Below are 15,323 nucleotides of genomic sequence, written 5' to 3'. Positions count from 1 at the left end.
AATATGATCTAACTAGGACCCTCAGAGCTCCCAGGGTCTCAACCACCAACCAAGGACTGCACATGGAGCGGTCTGACTGTTCTTGCAGCATGTGTATAGGAGAGGATTGCAAATTCCATCATCAATAGGAGGAGAGGACCTCGGCCCTGTGAAGGTTCTGTGCCCCAGTGTAGGGGAATGGCAGGGCCAATAAGTGGGAGAGGGTGGGGAGGCAGACATGGGGAGGGGGGAAGTAACAGGGGTTTGTTTGTTCTTGTTGGTTTTGTTTGTTTGTTTGTTTTTTGGAGGGGAAACTGGGAAAGGAGAAATTTACATGTAAATAAAGAAAATATCTAATAAAAAAAAAAAAAAGAGAAAAAACAGAATACTCAACTGACAAATACCGAATGGCTGAGAAGCACCTAAAGAAATGTTCCACATCCTTAGTCACCAGGGAAATGGAAATCAAAACAACCCTGAGATTCCACCTCACATCAGTCAGAATGGCTAGGATAAAAAACTCAAGTGACAGCAGAACAACAGATGCTGGAGAGGTTGTGGAGAAAGAGGAACATTACTTCATTGCTGGTGGGATTGCAAGCTGGTACAACCACTCTGGAAATCAGTTTGGCGGTTCCTCCGGAAATTGGACATAGTACTACCAGAGGACCCAGCTATACCACTCCTGGGCATATACCAAGAAGATGCTGCAACATGTAATAAGCCACTTGCCCCACCATGTTCATATCAGCCTTATTGATAATAGCCAGAAACTGGAAACAACCCAGATGTCCCTCAACAGAGGAATGGATACAGAAATTGTGGTACATCTACAAAGTGGAGTACTACTCAGCTATTAAAAACAATGAATTTATGAAATTCTTCGGGAAATGGATGGATCTGGAGAATATCATCCTGAGTGAGGTAACCCAATCACAAAAGAACACACATGGTATGCACTCTCTGATAAGTGGATATTAGCCCAGAAGATCAGAATATACAAAGTACAATCTACAAACCACAAGAAATTGAAGAAGTAAGACCAAAATGTGGATACTTCATTCCTTCTTAAAAGGAGGAACAAAATAGCCATGGAAGGAGTTGCAGAGACTAACTATGGAGCAGAGACTAAAGGAACGACAATCCAGCCTGATATAGCTATCTCCTGAGAGGCTCTGACAGTACCTGACTAACACAGATGTAGAGGCTCACAGCCATCCACTGGACTGAGTACAGGGTCCCCAATGAAGGAGCTAGAGAAAGGACCCAAGGAGCTGAAGGGTTTGTAGCCCCTTAGGACGAACAACAATATGAACTAACTAGCACCTACACATGATGGAACTAATGGCTCCAGCAGCATATGTATAGCAGAAGATGGCCAAGTAGGTCATCAATGGGAGGAGAGGCCCTTGGCCCTGTGAAGGTTCTACGCCCAAGTGTAGGGGAATGCCAGGGCCAGTAAGCAGGAGAGGGTGGGGTAGTGAGCAGGGGGTGTGGGGAGGGAACAGGGATTTGTTCTTGTTGTTGTTTTTTGTTTTGTTTTGTTTTGTTTTTTGGAGAGGAAAATGGGAAATGAGATATCGTATAATATCGTAAATAAAGAAAATATCTAATAAAAAATAGAAAAAATAAGAGGAAGAAGAAGAGGAGGAGGAAGAGGAGAGAGGAAGACGGAGGACACTGATCAAGAAAAATTGAAAACTAAGTTGGAAAATGAACGAACATGTTATACAGGAAAAAACTCAACAAGTAAATCTTTAAGAAGCAAGGCCTCAGTAGATGTTTGTATGGTAACCTAATGTACAGTAGACAGGAAGAAAGGCAACCACTTCAGAACCTGAATTTGATATAGTCTCATTACTTCAAGGATATGATGAATGAGGTATGTTAATTATCAATGCATAATAAACTAGAGCTACGCAGGCACATCGTCCCACTTTGACACTTTGTTCTTTGTTGTTGCTTAGATGTGTCTTCATGGCTAAAGTGACAATGGTTCAGAAATTTTTATGCAAAAGATCAGTGGAAAAAAAACCCCAGGGAGCCACATGTCTTTACAAATGACCTTGAGTTAATCAGAAAAGTCTGCATCCTGACCAGGTCTGCTCACATGTCACCTCTGGTTGAATTAAAAAAAAAAAAAAAAAAAGTATCATTTCAAAGTTAAGAATGGCTATGGTTAACAAACTTTGAACTGGCTCACATATGCACATTCCTACATTTGTGTGTGATGTCACAGTGAACACTGCACAGCTGAGTGTGAGTTTGCAAGAAGAATGAGTGGCTTTTCAATATAACAAGTATCTGATCTAACACTGTTTTTTTTCCCTGTAGGCCAACTGTCCTGGGAACAGGTGGCCCTGCTTTCAATTACAGAGGCTAACATGCCAATGTGAGCCTGGATTAGTTCACCTTCTCACAGGGAATTTTCCTCGGTTGGGAATGGATTTATTGTGGCTTCACACATGGAATAGAGCTCATGTCAGCAGAGGGCAGTGACACATCATACGATTCAAATTAACCTGCTGTGGACTGTTCCGTGGGGCTTAGATTGTGTATTAAAATGACGACATTTTAAAAACAGGTTGAAAGAAACCAGGAGAGCTCAACTGAAATGGCTTCAATTTGTTCCAACTAATCTCTCACCTGCTGGAAATAGCATTCCAGAGTCTGTGGTAGCTGCTGTTTCGTGGGTTTTACCAAGCCACTGACCTTGTTAATGGGCAGCATTTGTCTTTGAGGAAGGAGGTGGGGCTTAGGAAGACCTTCAAGGAGCTTGTTATATGGAGGACAGGATCTATCACTTGCCTAAGGTACTATTAAAAGAATACACAAAAATAAAGGGATACTCAACAACTCAGGATCATTTTTACAAATTTAAATGCTAAAGGACAGTATTGGCTAAAGGACAGCCACCTTATTGAGAGAAAACAAGCCTCAAAATGGATCTGAAAGGCTAAATCCAAGAGCAACCATGTTTATATCCTTCGAGGGAATTTACAGGGTAGGCACTTACAATCAGTTTTCTCTTACATTTCAGGACCCTAATTTTTACTGTTACCATAACCCTGCCCAGAAAAGTAAACCCAAGCAAAAAGGAAAAAGAAATACAAGCAAAAAGGAAATAACCCAAGCAAAAAGGAAATAGAAATCTACTGTCGTCTAGAGATGTAGTGGGAAGCGTTCTTTGGTAATGACTGATGTGCACACAGATGAGAAATGTAACTGCATAAAGATTTGAATGCTAATACTGATGTTGCCAATAAAGTTAGAAGTATTATGTGCTCTCCTTGGCCGTATTGTGATGCTACTTCTTTCAAAGCAAGAAATGGAGGAGAACACTGTACATTGCAGCTGCCACCTGCTTAGCACAGATCTTAGACCTCTTAGCAGTCCACTACCTAATAACAGTACAACTAAACCCCAAGCCCTATAATTTTATTGAGTTGCCAATATGTACACCACAATATGTTCTTTGTATGTGTAAAGGTTTTTAATTTGCCTTGTGATTTTCTTTTAATTAATCCTACTACTTGCTACAGCTTTGTGAACTCTTAATTGTGATGAGACAAATGGGCAGACAGTGCAAGAAATGAAATACTTCAGTGTGTTACTACCTACATATGAACTGGAGCTGACATTGCCCACTGCAAGCAAGATTTTGTCTCAGTAAATTGTGAATCAGTTCAGTTGTTAGGCTAGTGTTTTAGAAGGAATGTCACAGAACTGACAAACAATTCTGACTAAGCTTCTCTCAATACAAGATAAACAAACAAATGGACCAACCAATAATCTGAATTGTAAGATAAAACTGAAAGGAAATCTGAGCATAAGTGAGAAGCAAGAAGTTTCCCAATGCCTGTTTCTGCTCTAGCAGCTGATCCCATGCTACCTTCTCTTTGCTAGCACATTGGGCCTTCAAGGGAACAGCTCTGCAATCAGGAAATACCAGCAACTGCTGAAATAAGGAGGAAATACCAGCAACTGCTGGAATAAGGGGAAACAGGCACTACAGGTTCAATGGCAGATGTTCTTTACTTTCTCCTTAGTGGGACATAAAATGTTGGTTTTCTCCCTACAATTGATTGTGTTTGGATTCAATAAAATCCGGTATTTCTCATTTACTAGGAAGTGGAAGTCACACTACTGCAGTCCATAGCCTCAAAGATTTTACCCAGCTACAAGCTTTCCCATTTCTTGTCAGTTCCTAAGATCACATCTACATATTTACTATGAACACAATCAATTCTTCACACTAGCACTGGAGAGATGTGCTGCAGAACTGGGCCCATGAAACCAGCAAGGCAGTTCCAGGGTTAACTCAGTTCAGACATTAGGACTGGCTTTCTTCTTTAGCTACCATTATGCAGAAATGGCTGACAGGCCACAGCACACATGGTTTGTATAGGGGTAGTGTCTTTTATCAAAAGTCCCTCCTTTTAATTGTTACTGGAGATTTAAGGACAGTCTGATGTCCTTGTTTTAAATTCTTACGAAGAAACCAATATTCTGTTGACAATGAATACATTCTGATGCCCTGTGAGTGTAACAAAAGTGAAATTAAATATAGTCAGTTCTAGCAAGCAGATAGCAAAGACCACACCATGGGGGTCAGAACAAGAGAGAGTCAGTAGATTAAGGGGTTAAAAGGGAGCTCATAAGAGGAGTAGGAGACAGAAAAAGAAATTCCCATGCTGATTAGCCTGTCCAATGGAAGACCAACTCTTCAGTGTCATGAAGCCCTACTGTTTGAACATCTAGCCTGCGACTTCAGCTAATTTTCTTTATGTTCCAGTCTTAGTTTCCTTATTTATAGAAAGGGAGAGTAACAGTAGTTAACCCTTATTTCTTTTGAAGTATGTTAAGATTTGATATTAAGCTATCTAACTAAAACTTGGTGCTTACTGCATCTCAAAACCCTTGATGCATTTGAAGTACGTAGGCTTATCCATGCATGCTCCTTTATATATGATCTTATCCATCATCCATAAACAGTAAGAAAACTGAACAGAAAATTTCAACAATTCCTTTTAGAGTAAATAGATGATTAAGAAAAAAGCAATAATAGTGTATAAGGTCTTCAGTCTCCAGACAACTATTCCTTAATAGGTAGGCACTTTCTGTCAAAATGACCATAGCTGCTAATTCACATTCACATTTGCTTTCCCATCTTTAGGATGTACTAAAGAGAGTACACTTCTGGAAAACAGGCCAACTATTCATTGTGTGGCAAGGGAGTCAATCTTACTGACAGATCTGATAGGCATGTTCCTATGTTCACAAAGGGAAGAGAAGTGCTCAAGTATGATTCCATACCTGGTCCATTAAGAAAGTCTTTGATATGTAGTGTGACGAGAGAAGGTGGGATTCCACTTTTACTGTCTGTCTCTCCAGGCACTGTCTGCAGCCACACGATGTTATAGTCAGAAGCTTCAGGCAGAGTCTTCCCAGGATCTAAGTAATGAAATTAAAATGAAAAACACTAATCACACCACAAATATCTCAGTTTGCTATATGAATCTATGTGGATAAACAAGATCAAAGGAAGGTCATTACTTTCTTTAATTGCACACATGTGGTGTATACATGTGTATCAAACAGGGTAAAATACGTGTTCAAGGTGGATAGGAAACCAGAACTAGACCAAAGTAATTTCAAATTAAGCCACACTGTCTTTGTTTGAAGGTAAGGCTTGGACGCTGAGCTGCTGGGCACTAACAGTTTAATGGTTGGATCTTACTTTACACACAATATTGGAAACAAAGGGAAGAAAGTGGCAAGCCTATCAGCTTAAAAAGGAGGCTCAAGGCTCATACATGTTCAAAAGATGCAGCAGATTAGAATTACTCCAGGGTTAATCTGATCTGTTTCAGAGTTTTTCTGACACTATAATCAGTTTTTACTGCTAAGCTTTTGAAGTTGCTGTCAGTAACTTTCCATAGCCTTCTTGAATGATAAAGTTTGGTCAATCTTTTATGAGTTCTAATTATGAACACAAGTTCAGGCTTTCTTCTATTTTGACTTTTTTTTTCATTTTATATTATGTATTTCAAAAATTTTCTGTGTAACATTACATATCCTTTAAGAATAATTTGGATTATATTAATATCAAAGAATTTGCTTTTAAAGGTTTGGAAAACTATAGTTTATTTATATAACTTCAAATAAAATGAATGCTGTGGGTTAGCAAATAATGTAATAGGCTTTAAAAATCTCAATATCCAGGTTTTTTTTCAGTTTCATGACTGTTTTATTCTGTGTTTTAATGTACTTTAAATGCCATTTTATCAGGGGTGTTTTTGCCATAGAATCCATCTATCTGATTTTCAGGCTATCTGAAATGTGTTACAAAAGCATTATTTATTTTAGGCTTTATTGACTGGCTTACTTTCAAGAATAGCATTTACATACAGTATATTATATTCAACATATGGTCATATAGTATTACTGTCATATGTGAACTGGGCATATAAATTCAGCCTTGGAATTTGTGTTTCTTGACCTTATCATGTGATCCTTATAAAATTTGGCACATATGAACCTTTATGTTATTTCAAAGCAAATACTGAAAGCGATTGGTTGTGACGTCCAGTGTATGTGGTAAAGATCAAACACTAAGCTGGTGGATGCCTCCCTCTTCTGACGGGTGACTTTAACGCAGTGGGATATATGGAGTAGGCCCCCCTACAGTAACAATACATTACTCTCTCGTTCAAATACAATAGCCAGCTTTTGTGAAAACATGATGACCTTCTGTTGCTGGAAGACTCAAGTCCGTTTGCAGGACTATGCAAGCTGCCAGGACTTGACTATCTCTACTCAGAGTGTCACCTCTCTATAGTCATCAGACGTGATCTCATCAAGTAATACTTCCTGCTAGATCTAGGTAAGTAGACATCTTTCACTTTGAAGGAAAAATAATCAGGCAGTGAATATGATGAGCTAACAGATGAAAGTAACAGACTCACAATGAGTGGAAATCTATGAAATTGCTGCTGAAACATGAATCTGAGATACTGAACAATGCAGAAGAAAGCAACTCACAGGAAGCAGAAGTGCACTGCTCAATCTGCAGGGAGCTGGATGTTTATTGTACTTCTGGCATCTAAAAGCTGCTGTCCGTTTTCTATGCTTTCTAGAAGTTAGGATTCTGAGTAGCAGGACAACTTAGACTGTAAGAGGGTAATACATTAACTAACACCTAAATCACAATCAAGATTGACAGTGACAAGAAGTCATGAAAAAGAATCAGACAGCAAGTTTCTAACATGTGCAACAGTGACAGGAGAGATGGCATCCATGTCTGGAAAGTGAGCAGACAGTATGGCTACTGCTGGACAGAACTACTGAGACTCATATAAAGCTGATGAGTGCCAGGTCTCAGCAGTCACCAATCTCCGAGTGGAAATCCTCACAGACTAAGCTGGACCAGCACTGGAAAAACTGAATGCTGTTTTCATGGTCTGGGAGGAGGGATCCACTCCTATAATACTGGAGGCCTTTCTGGAGGTTTTAAATGTGAAATCATTTGAGACAGAAAACTAAATTTAGAAATTAATTTCCCCCACATGTATACACATTTATACCTACTAAAAACCAGTTTATCTACAGGGTTCTTTTCTGACTGACTTTTAGGAACCAATGATTGCTCTTAGTATGCTAGCTGTCTTTCAACTGCATCATAATGCTTTGTGTATACATGCATCATTTAACAGATGTAGAAAAAAAGATTAACTTTCAAATATGTATTTTTAGGTAATTATGAATCTGTTTTCCTTTTTAACTCTTCACTGTTTAATTCTTCTGAAGCATGCTTAACATAAGCAGGCAGGTCTGTACACCTTTACGTCCACTGAGACAGATAAAACAAGGAATAAAAATCCTCATTAATTGAAGTAGACAAAAGATCACTAATATGGTAAGAGTGGGGCTGGAGGGGGAACGGCTACTCCCACAGTGGTAGATGTGACTTAACATGTTGTGTTTCTGTATAGACAGGGGAGACCCCAAAGAACTTTTCATCCAATCTTTAAATATCCATGCCCTTGGAATCAGATGTGACATATGTAGTTCTCTACACTTTTACAGAAACATTTAAAAACACATAGATTAATATTCAGGGAAGTTGACTCCATGATAACCTGAAGCAATAAAAATTCAGGGAAAACCAAATATCCACTTAAAGGAAAATAAAATAATTTGTTACAGCACTACAAACACGGCACAGAACACTACGCCACTACTATAAACAACAGAGAATATTTCATACAACACAATAGAAAGCCTCAAAGTACATTACTCAGTTAATAAATCAGAAAAACAGGAAAAAGGTTTAGTAAATAAAAATATGATCGCCCTCCCATATACAAATATAATCCTCCCAATTTCTTCTCTCCTAAGACAGGGTAGCAGAGTGGACTATTCAAGAACGTACTAGGTAGAACGGTCTGTCCTGATCAGCCTGCCTCTGCCTCCTAACTGCTGAAATTAGAGGCACTCACCACAGCAATGCTCATGTACTTATTTACTCATGTACTTATTTATTTATTTTTATTTATTGTACTAGAAGATGATTAATTATTTGTGAGACAAGCTTATGAGCACGCTGATACAAGGAACTGTAAGTTATTCAGGAAGGGGGACAAAACTGGATTCTTTACCAAAGAAGTTCAAAAGGTAACAGGATTGGAAAAGGAATGCTAGTTCTGCATGTTTTCCAGGCTGGGAAGGTTTGTTGCAGTGCCTCTAAGGGCAGAAGGTGGAGGGTCTAGCTATCTTAAACTCTGGCAAGCAACCAGCTCTGGGCAATCCCAGGGTCCTACGTAGGCAGGGGAGATGTAAGCTAAGGAGGCAGAGTAAGTGCAGAATCAGAATTAGAAATTAAAGCAACTAAAAAAATCTAGGAAATCTAGCTTAGGAAACCAGCACATTGGCGGCTACTTCTTAACAAAATATTTGTATAATTGGGTTCAAAAGTGTTCATGGACTTATAAGGTTAGCAGAATAGTGAACTTATAAATATCCAAAGCATGTAAGTTTAGAGCTACCTAGTGTAGAATAGGACTTGTGCTATGACCTCTCTGAGCCTTAGCAGAAAAGTATCTGTGAATTCTTACACAATGTCTAACTCTCATGCTCTAATGACTACACCATGAAGAGGATGTCTAAACATACCGAGTGCTGTCTTCAATTTAGTTTCTCCTAAGTTCTATCATCGGGACTAGACACTGAGATGTGCATTAAACATTCTTCAAGGTCCAGATACCTGGGAAAGCAGCCGATGAAGTAAGATTAAAGGAGCTTGTAAAGATCATATAAACACAGTGACAGTCAGAGACAGCTGCTCACAGTGGAGGATTCCCCAGGCTGATGCATGTGGAGTAAACACTTAGTTACTCAATACTGGAAGCTCTCAATGGATAAACTGCTGGTGTTGATGACTGCATTTAACTCTTGTTGCTAAGCCTAAGAAAGCATAGAAAGTTGTTCTTTATGAGAAACTGTGGATGGGAAATGAGAAAGAAAGGTGACTAACTGCTTGCAGGCACGTGTTTATACATGATGAGAACTCCACTTCAGAGAGAGATAAACTTGTAACATTTACTTTTCTTTTGAGAAAACTTGCAAAAGAAAATAATTTATTCTATCCTTCTAAAATATCCAAAGAGAACAATCCAGAAAGCCCCCCTTTAATATCTATGAAAGTCTCAAAAGCCAGCCACAGGTTAATCAGAACCATGGCCCTCAGAATGCTGAACAAGAGGCTTGTCTGTTCTGGAAGATGTCTTTGCATTCTTTCAAAGAAACTCTTACTTCCTTAGCTTACTGGAAATGTTTCCACTGAACCTGAGGACAGCCATTTTGGAAAATGCTGGTATTATTTTTAATTGATAAAAGTCACAATAAATATGTTTTGGTTAATGCATAAATTATGACATAAGACAATTCAAAATAGATGTAGAAATAAATATCCAAAAGTTCTTTGAAATCTCCTACTTATAAAGAATGTGTTTGCCAAGCTCACATAAAATGCTGAATACCTTTTAAAAAGCATTATTACCTTCCGGTCTCTCTGGGCTGGTGTCCTGAGCAGACCTTGGGCACAAGTTCTGCAGCCAGTCCCACAACACCCAGAGGAAGCTCCACTCCCAGGCGCTCTGACACTCTCAGGATCAGAGGTGAGGAGGACACAACATCTGTCCCAACACCAGGAGTAACTGGTACCAGAGGGACCAGGCACATAGGAACTCCGCCAGCAGAGTGGCTCGGATTCCTTCTGGTCTCTCTGGGTTAGTGTCCTGAGCAGACCTTGGACCCAGGATACACAGCCAGTCTCACAGCACCCAGAGGAAGATGCACTCCCAGGTGCTCTAACAAGCCCAGGATCACAGAATCCCAGAATCCCAAGACCACAGAGACAGCCTGACTCTGAGGAGTTCTGACATAACCAGGATCACAGGAAGGACAGGCTCCAGTCAGATTTAGCAAGGGCAAGTAGCACTAGAGATAACCATATGGCGGGGGGCAAGCGTAAGAAAATAAACACAAACCAAGGTCACTTGTCATCATCAGAACCCAATTCTCCCACCATAGCAAGTCCTGGACACACCACCACACTGGAAACGCAAGATTCAGATCTAAAATCACTTATCATGATGATGATACAGGACCTTAAGAAGGACATAAATAGCACCCTCAAAGAAATACAGGAGAACACAGGTAAAGAGCTAGAAGTTCATAAAGAGGAAACACAAAAATCCCTTTAAAAATTACAGGAAAGCACAATCAAACAGGTGAAGGAAATGAGCAAAATCATCCAGAACCAAAAAATGGAAATATAAACAATAAAGAAATCAGAAAGAGAGACAACCCTCGAGATACAAAACCTAGGAAAGAAATCAGGAGTCATACATGTAAGCATCACCAACAGAATACAAGAGATAGAAGAGAGAATCTCAGGGGCAGAAGACACCTTAGAAAACATTGACACAACAGTCAAAGAACATGCAAAAAGCAAAAAGCTCCTAACCCAAAACATCCAGGAAATCCAGGACTCACTGAGAAGCCCAAACCTAAGGATAATAGGTATAGAAGAGAATGAAGATTCCCAATTTAAAGGGACATTAAATATCTTCAACAAAATAATAGAAGAAAACTTCCCTAACCTAAAGAAAGAGATGCCCATGAACATACATGAAGCCTACAGAACTCCAAATAGACTGGACCAGAAAAGAAATTCCTCCTGTCATATAATAATCAAAACACCAAATGCACTAAGCAAAGAAAGAATACTAAAAGCAGTAAGGGATAAAGGTCAAGTAACCTATCAAGGCAGGCCTATCAGAATTACACTAGACTTCTCACCAAAGACTATGAAAGCTAGAAGATCCTGGGGAGATGTCATACAGAGCCTAAGAGAACACAAATGCCAGCCCAGGCTACTATAACCAGCAAAACACTCACTTACCATAGACAGAGAAAACAAAATATCCTATGACAAAACCAAATTTACACAGTATCTTTCCATAAATCCAGCCCTTCAAAGGATAACAATGGAAAACACCAACACAAGGAAGGAAATGACAACCTAGAAAAAGCAAGAAAGTAATCTTTCAACAAACCCAAAAGAAGATAGCCACAACCAACATTCCAGGGAACTGGGAGTTTAGGTATGACCCCACTCCCCCTGTGCCAATCTGGGCCACTGATGTTTTTTAAGTCAAGAGAGTGACAGGATTATGTTTGAATGTAGGGGATCCTTTAGGGTGTCTCTTGGTATTATTAAATTTTGTCATTAAGAGAAATGAAAAACTGAAATAATCAAATGCAGGCAGGATGACAAAGGGCCCAGACATTTCAAAAATGAGGTTATGGTTAGTCCCTCGAGGTTTAAGTACTTGCTGAGCATAGAGGAAATACATAATGGGTAGGTGAAGAAGGTGGTTATAATACTAGCTAAGACCATACACAGCACTGTAATTGCCAAAAGCATTTCTGTCCTATTTTGTTAAGTGTGTGTGTGTGTGTGTGTGTGTGTATCAAGTAAGTATTTGTGTTGTTGATATGATAAGACCTTGAGGTAAGGTATAGAACACTAAAAAGACTATTTAGTGTTTTAGTCTAAGTACTTTGCCACCTATTCCAGGGGATAGGGAGTACATTTGTGGTTGTATGGGAAAGAAAATTAAGCATTAATATTGTTACTGCTCTCTTCCATGCTCCTACTAACACAGCCCAGTAAGCCCCACTTAAAGTATTCAACTGATTTTCTAGTTCCTAGTCCCCAAGTCTAAGCCTAAAACAAACAGCATGGTCAGGCCTATCACAGCAATACCCTGCTCCCTGGTGCCCACTTCTATTACTGCGAAGGGATATCTTAACTAAGGCAACTCTTATAAAAGAAAACATGTAACTGGGGAGCTTAGAGTTTTACAGGTTTAGTCCATTTTCATCATGGCAGGGAGGATGGTGGCTAAAGGCAGGTGCTGGAGCAGCAGCTCAGAGTACTACATTCTGATCCACAGGCTGGCTGGTGCCCTATCTCTCCCCCTCCCCCTTTCCTCCCCCCTCCCCTCTCTGTCTTTCTCTCTCTCTCTGGGATTGGCTTGGGCTTTTGAAACCTCAAAGCCCTCTGTACTCACACATTTCTTCCAATAAGGCCACACAGACTTATCCTTTTATTTTATTTTAAACGATCTATTTATTTATTTTATGTATATGAGTATACTGTAGCTGTCTGCAGACACACCAGAAAAGGATGTGGAATCCCATTATGAATGGTTCTGAGCCACCATGTGGTTGCTGGGAATTGAACTCAGGACCTCTAGAAGAACAGTCAGTGCTCTTAACCACTGAGCCATCTCTCCAGTTCCGACTTATCCTTTTTAAATAGTGCTTCCCCCTGATAACTAAACGTTCAAATATACTAGCAAATGGGGGCCATTCTTATTAAAACTACCACAATGTGTATGGTATTCCTTTCAGTTGTCTATTCCACATAGTTTAATTTTCTGTATCTCCCACACAAAATAAGTGGAATATGATAAAGAAGGTAAAAATAATGCGGTTTGTTGACCATTAGACATGACTCAGTTGTACATATAAAAAAGGTACTTTACGTAAAAATAAAGCCAAAGCTTTAAATAATCAATACACTTTACATCCCTACTAAACATTAAAAACCTAACAACTTCATTTTATTTCAATTATGATGATTAACCAAGTTATATTCTTATGTTCACTTGCATCCCTTAAGTATATGGCTTGCATATGAATCAAGGAAGTAAATAATCTTCAAGCCAAACAGCCCAGCTTTCAATTTTCTGAACTAAAAACAACAGGGTCTGAGTACTTGCAAAGAAACCAAAACATGACCCCACCATGAATTACAAAGACGTTAGTGAGTATATCAAAATTTCAACTCCATAGACTTCTTTTTTAAAGGGAGATGCAGCAGGCTTTACAGCTGGTCAAAGTGCAGAATGATAACATACTTTAGATGTGATATTCATTGTGGTACACTTAAAAGATTCCTTTTCTGGGGGACACAGGGACCCCAGAGCCATTGCATTCTTCTGAATTCTTGAGAAAAGACAATCTTTTTGCTTAGAATTTTTTAGGCCCAGTCAAGAATGGATGCACCTATGGCTGGAGAGACTGGTCAGTATTTAAGAGCAATGCTATTCAGGGAAGCAGGATGGCTTCCATAATCCACATAGTGGCTCACAAGTATCTGAAACACAAATTCCAGAGAATTGGTGCCCTTTTGTAGTCTATGCATGCATGTAGTACATCTACATACATGAAGGCAAAACACCCATAAACATAAACAAATCTTTAGAAAAGGAATGTTTATTTATCAATAGAGCTTGTAGATAATTTAATGAGTAGCAATGTGGAGGGCCTATATACTGGATCCATGTATTGCTCTATGAAAATGAAGATGGTAAAGCTTCAAGGAAGGCCAGTGTGAGGCTACAGCTGTATCTGGCTTTCACAGTGTATGGAATGCAAGCCCCTGCAATTGAAAGACCAGGCATCTCCTGACCATAGGGCATGAAAAGAGAAATATATAATATGTAAGCTTTATATGCTCTTTTATATTTGTTTTATGATTTATAGTTTAAATAATTAGCCTTTATTTAGTTAATTTTAAAAAGCCACAGAATCAAATGTAGTCTATGCGGTGCCTATAATACCTGAAAATTAAATTGTGAAGGATGGAGGTCAAGCACATGCTAAAACAATTCAATGTCTGGACAGAAAATAACTAGGAATCTAATTCTGATCTGTACTGGATCCCAGGTGAGCTGCAGCTCATTTTGCTATCTAGCATATGCACAGCACAGACATGTAAGCACTCTTGCTCATGTTCTGTTCTGTATTCTACAAGAATGAGTATATAGAAAGACAGGATTAAAGTGTCCTTGGTTTAAGTAGAAACTTCTGGTTTCTTTGGAAAGTCAGTTATGTCAACTGATGTTTTGCTGGGGCACACAAGTGAAAGGATGTTTTGCTAAAGTTGACATGTGAAAGAATGTTTTCTTGAGGCAGACAGACACAAATAAAGGATGTTTTGCTAAGGCAAATATGAGCAAAGATATGTAAGGTTAAGAAGAAATATGAATATAACCCAACAGTGTAGGATGTGGGATCATATTGGTATGCTTTGCCATTCCTTACTAGTCACTGTCATGACTTCAAAGAAAGAAATGCACCAAAAAACTTCTGATGATGTTCTGGCAGCTTCTTGCCACTTCCTTGGATTTGGGCTGATTGGCAGAGTGAAGTGGAAGTTTCTGGATATGTCAGCTGATACAGACTCTCATGGATTTTTGCTGCGATCTGTGGGAGGACATGTGATGTTTGGAAGGGGTATAAATAGAAGTCAATGGATAATGATAGCTGGTTTACATAGCTAGCTTTGCAATGCTTCATTAATCTCGTGTCTTAATCTTTGCTGATCTTTACTTAGTTGAGAGAGGCATGGCAGAGAACTTTTCTTGCCATTTCTGTTGGCCCTGGTCACTCCTGCTGACTTGTGCCAATTCAGCGGAGGCCTAGCTGTTTCTGCTGGGTTGCACCATTGCTGCTGATTTGTGTTTGCTATCCTGACTCTACTTCTAAACAGGATACAGGAGCTTTGTGGTTTCTTCTGGATTGAACTGCCATTGTGGATTTGTGAATGGTGCTTGTGAGTGGATGGAACTGCCACTGCTAACTCCTGTGAACTGAACTGCTGATTTCCTGACACTGCAGATTTGATTCACTCGAAAGAACTATTTCTAAACAGGTTCACTTCCTCTGTATTCTAATAACCTTTCTTTTCCACTGCCTTTGATAGG

At 39.3% G+C, this 15,323-nt stretch overlaps 1 protein-coding gene across 4 annotated transcripts in view; it reads right to left on the bottom strand.

The window, feature by feature from the left end:
• The window catches only part of Vps13b (vacuolar protein sorting 13 homolog B), a 564,858-nt gene that overhangs the window by 187,704 nt on the left and 361,831 nt on the right, over nucleotides 1-15,323 (bottom strand). For all 4 annotated transcript variants that reach the window (XM_031359340.1, XM_031359343.1, XM_031359341.1 and 1 more), the window contains exon 35: nucleotides 5,296-5,433. In XM_031359340.1, coding sequence (XP_031215200.1) covers nucleotides 5,296-5,433 — 138 coding nt within the window. The remainder of the gene's footprint in view (nucleotides 1-5,295; nucleotides 5,434-15,323) is intronic.

This window comes from Mastomys coucha, unplaced genomic scaffold (assembly GCF_008632895.1).
Source record: "Mastomys coucha isolate ucsf_1 unplaced genomic scaffold, UCSF_Mcou_1 pScaffold7, whole genome shotgun sequence".
NCBI lineage: Eukaryota > Metazoa > Chordata > Mammalia > Rodentia > Muridae > Mastomys > Mastomys coucha.
Note: the sequence above shows the minus strand (reverse complement) of the source record. Positions and strands in the feature narration are given on the sequence as shown.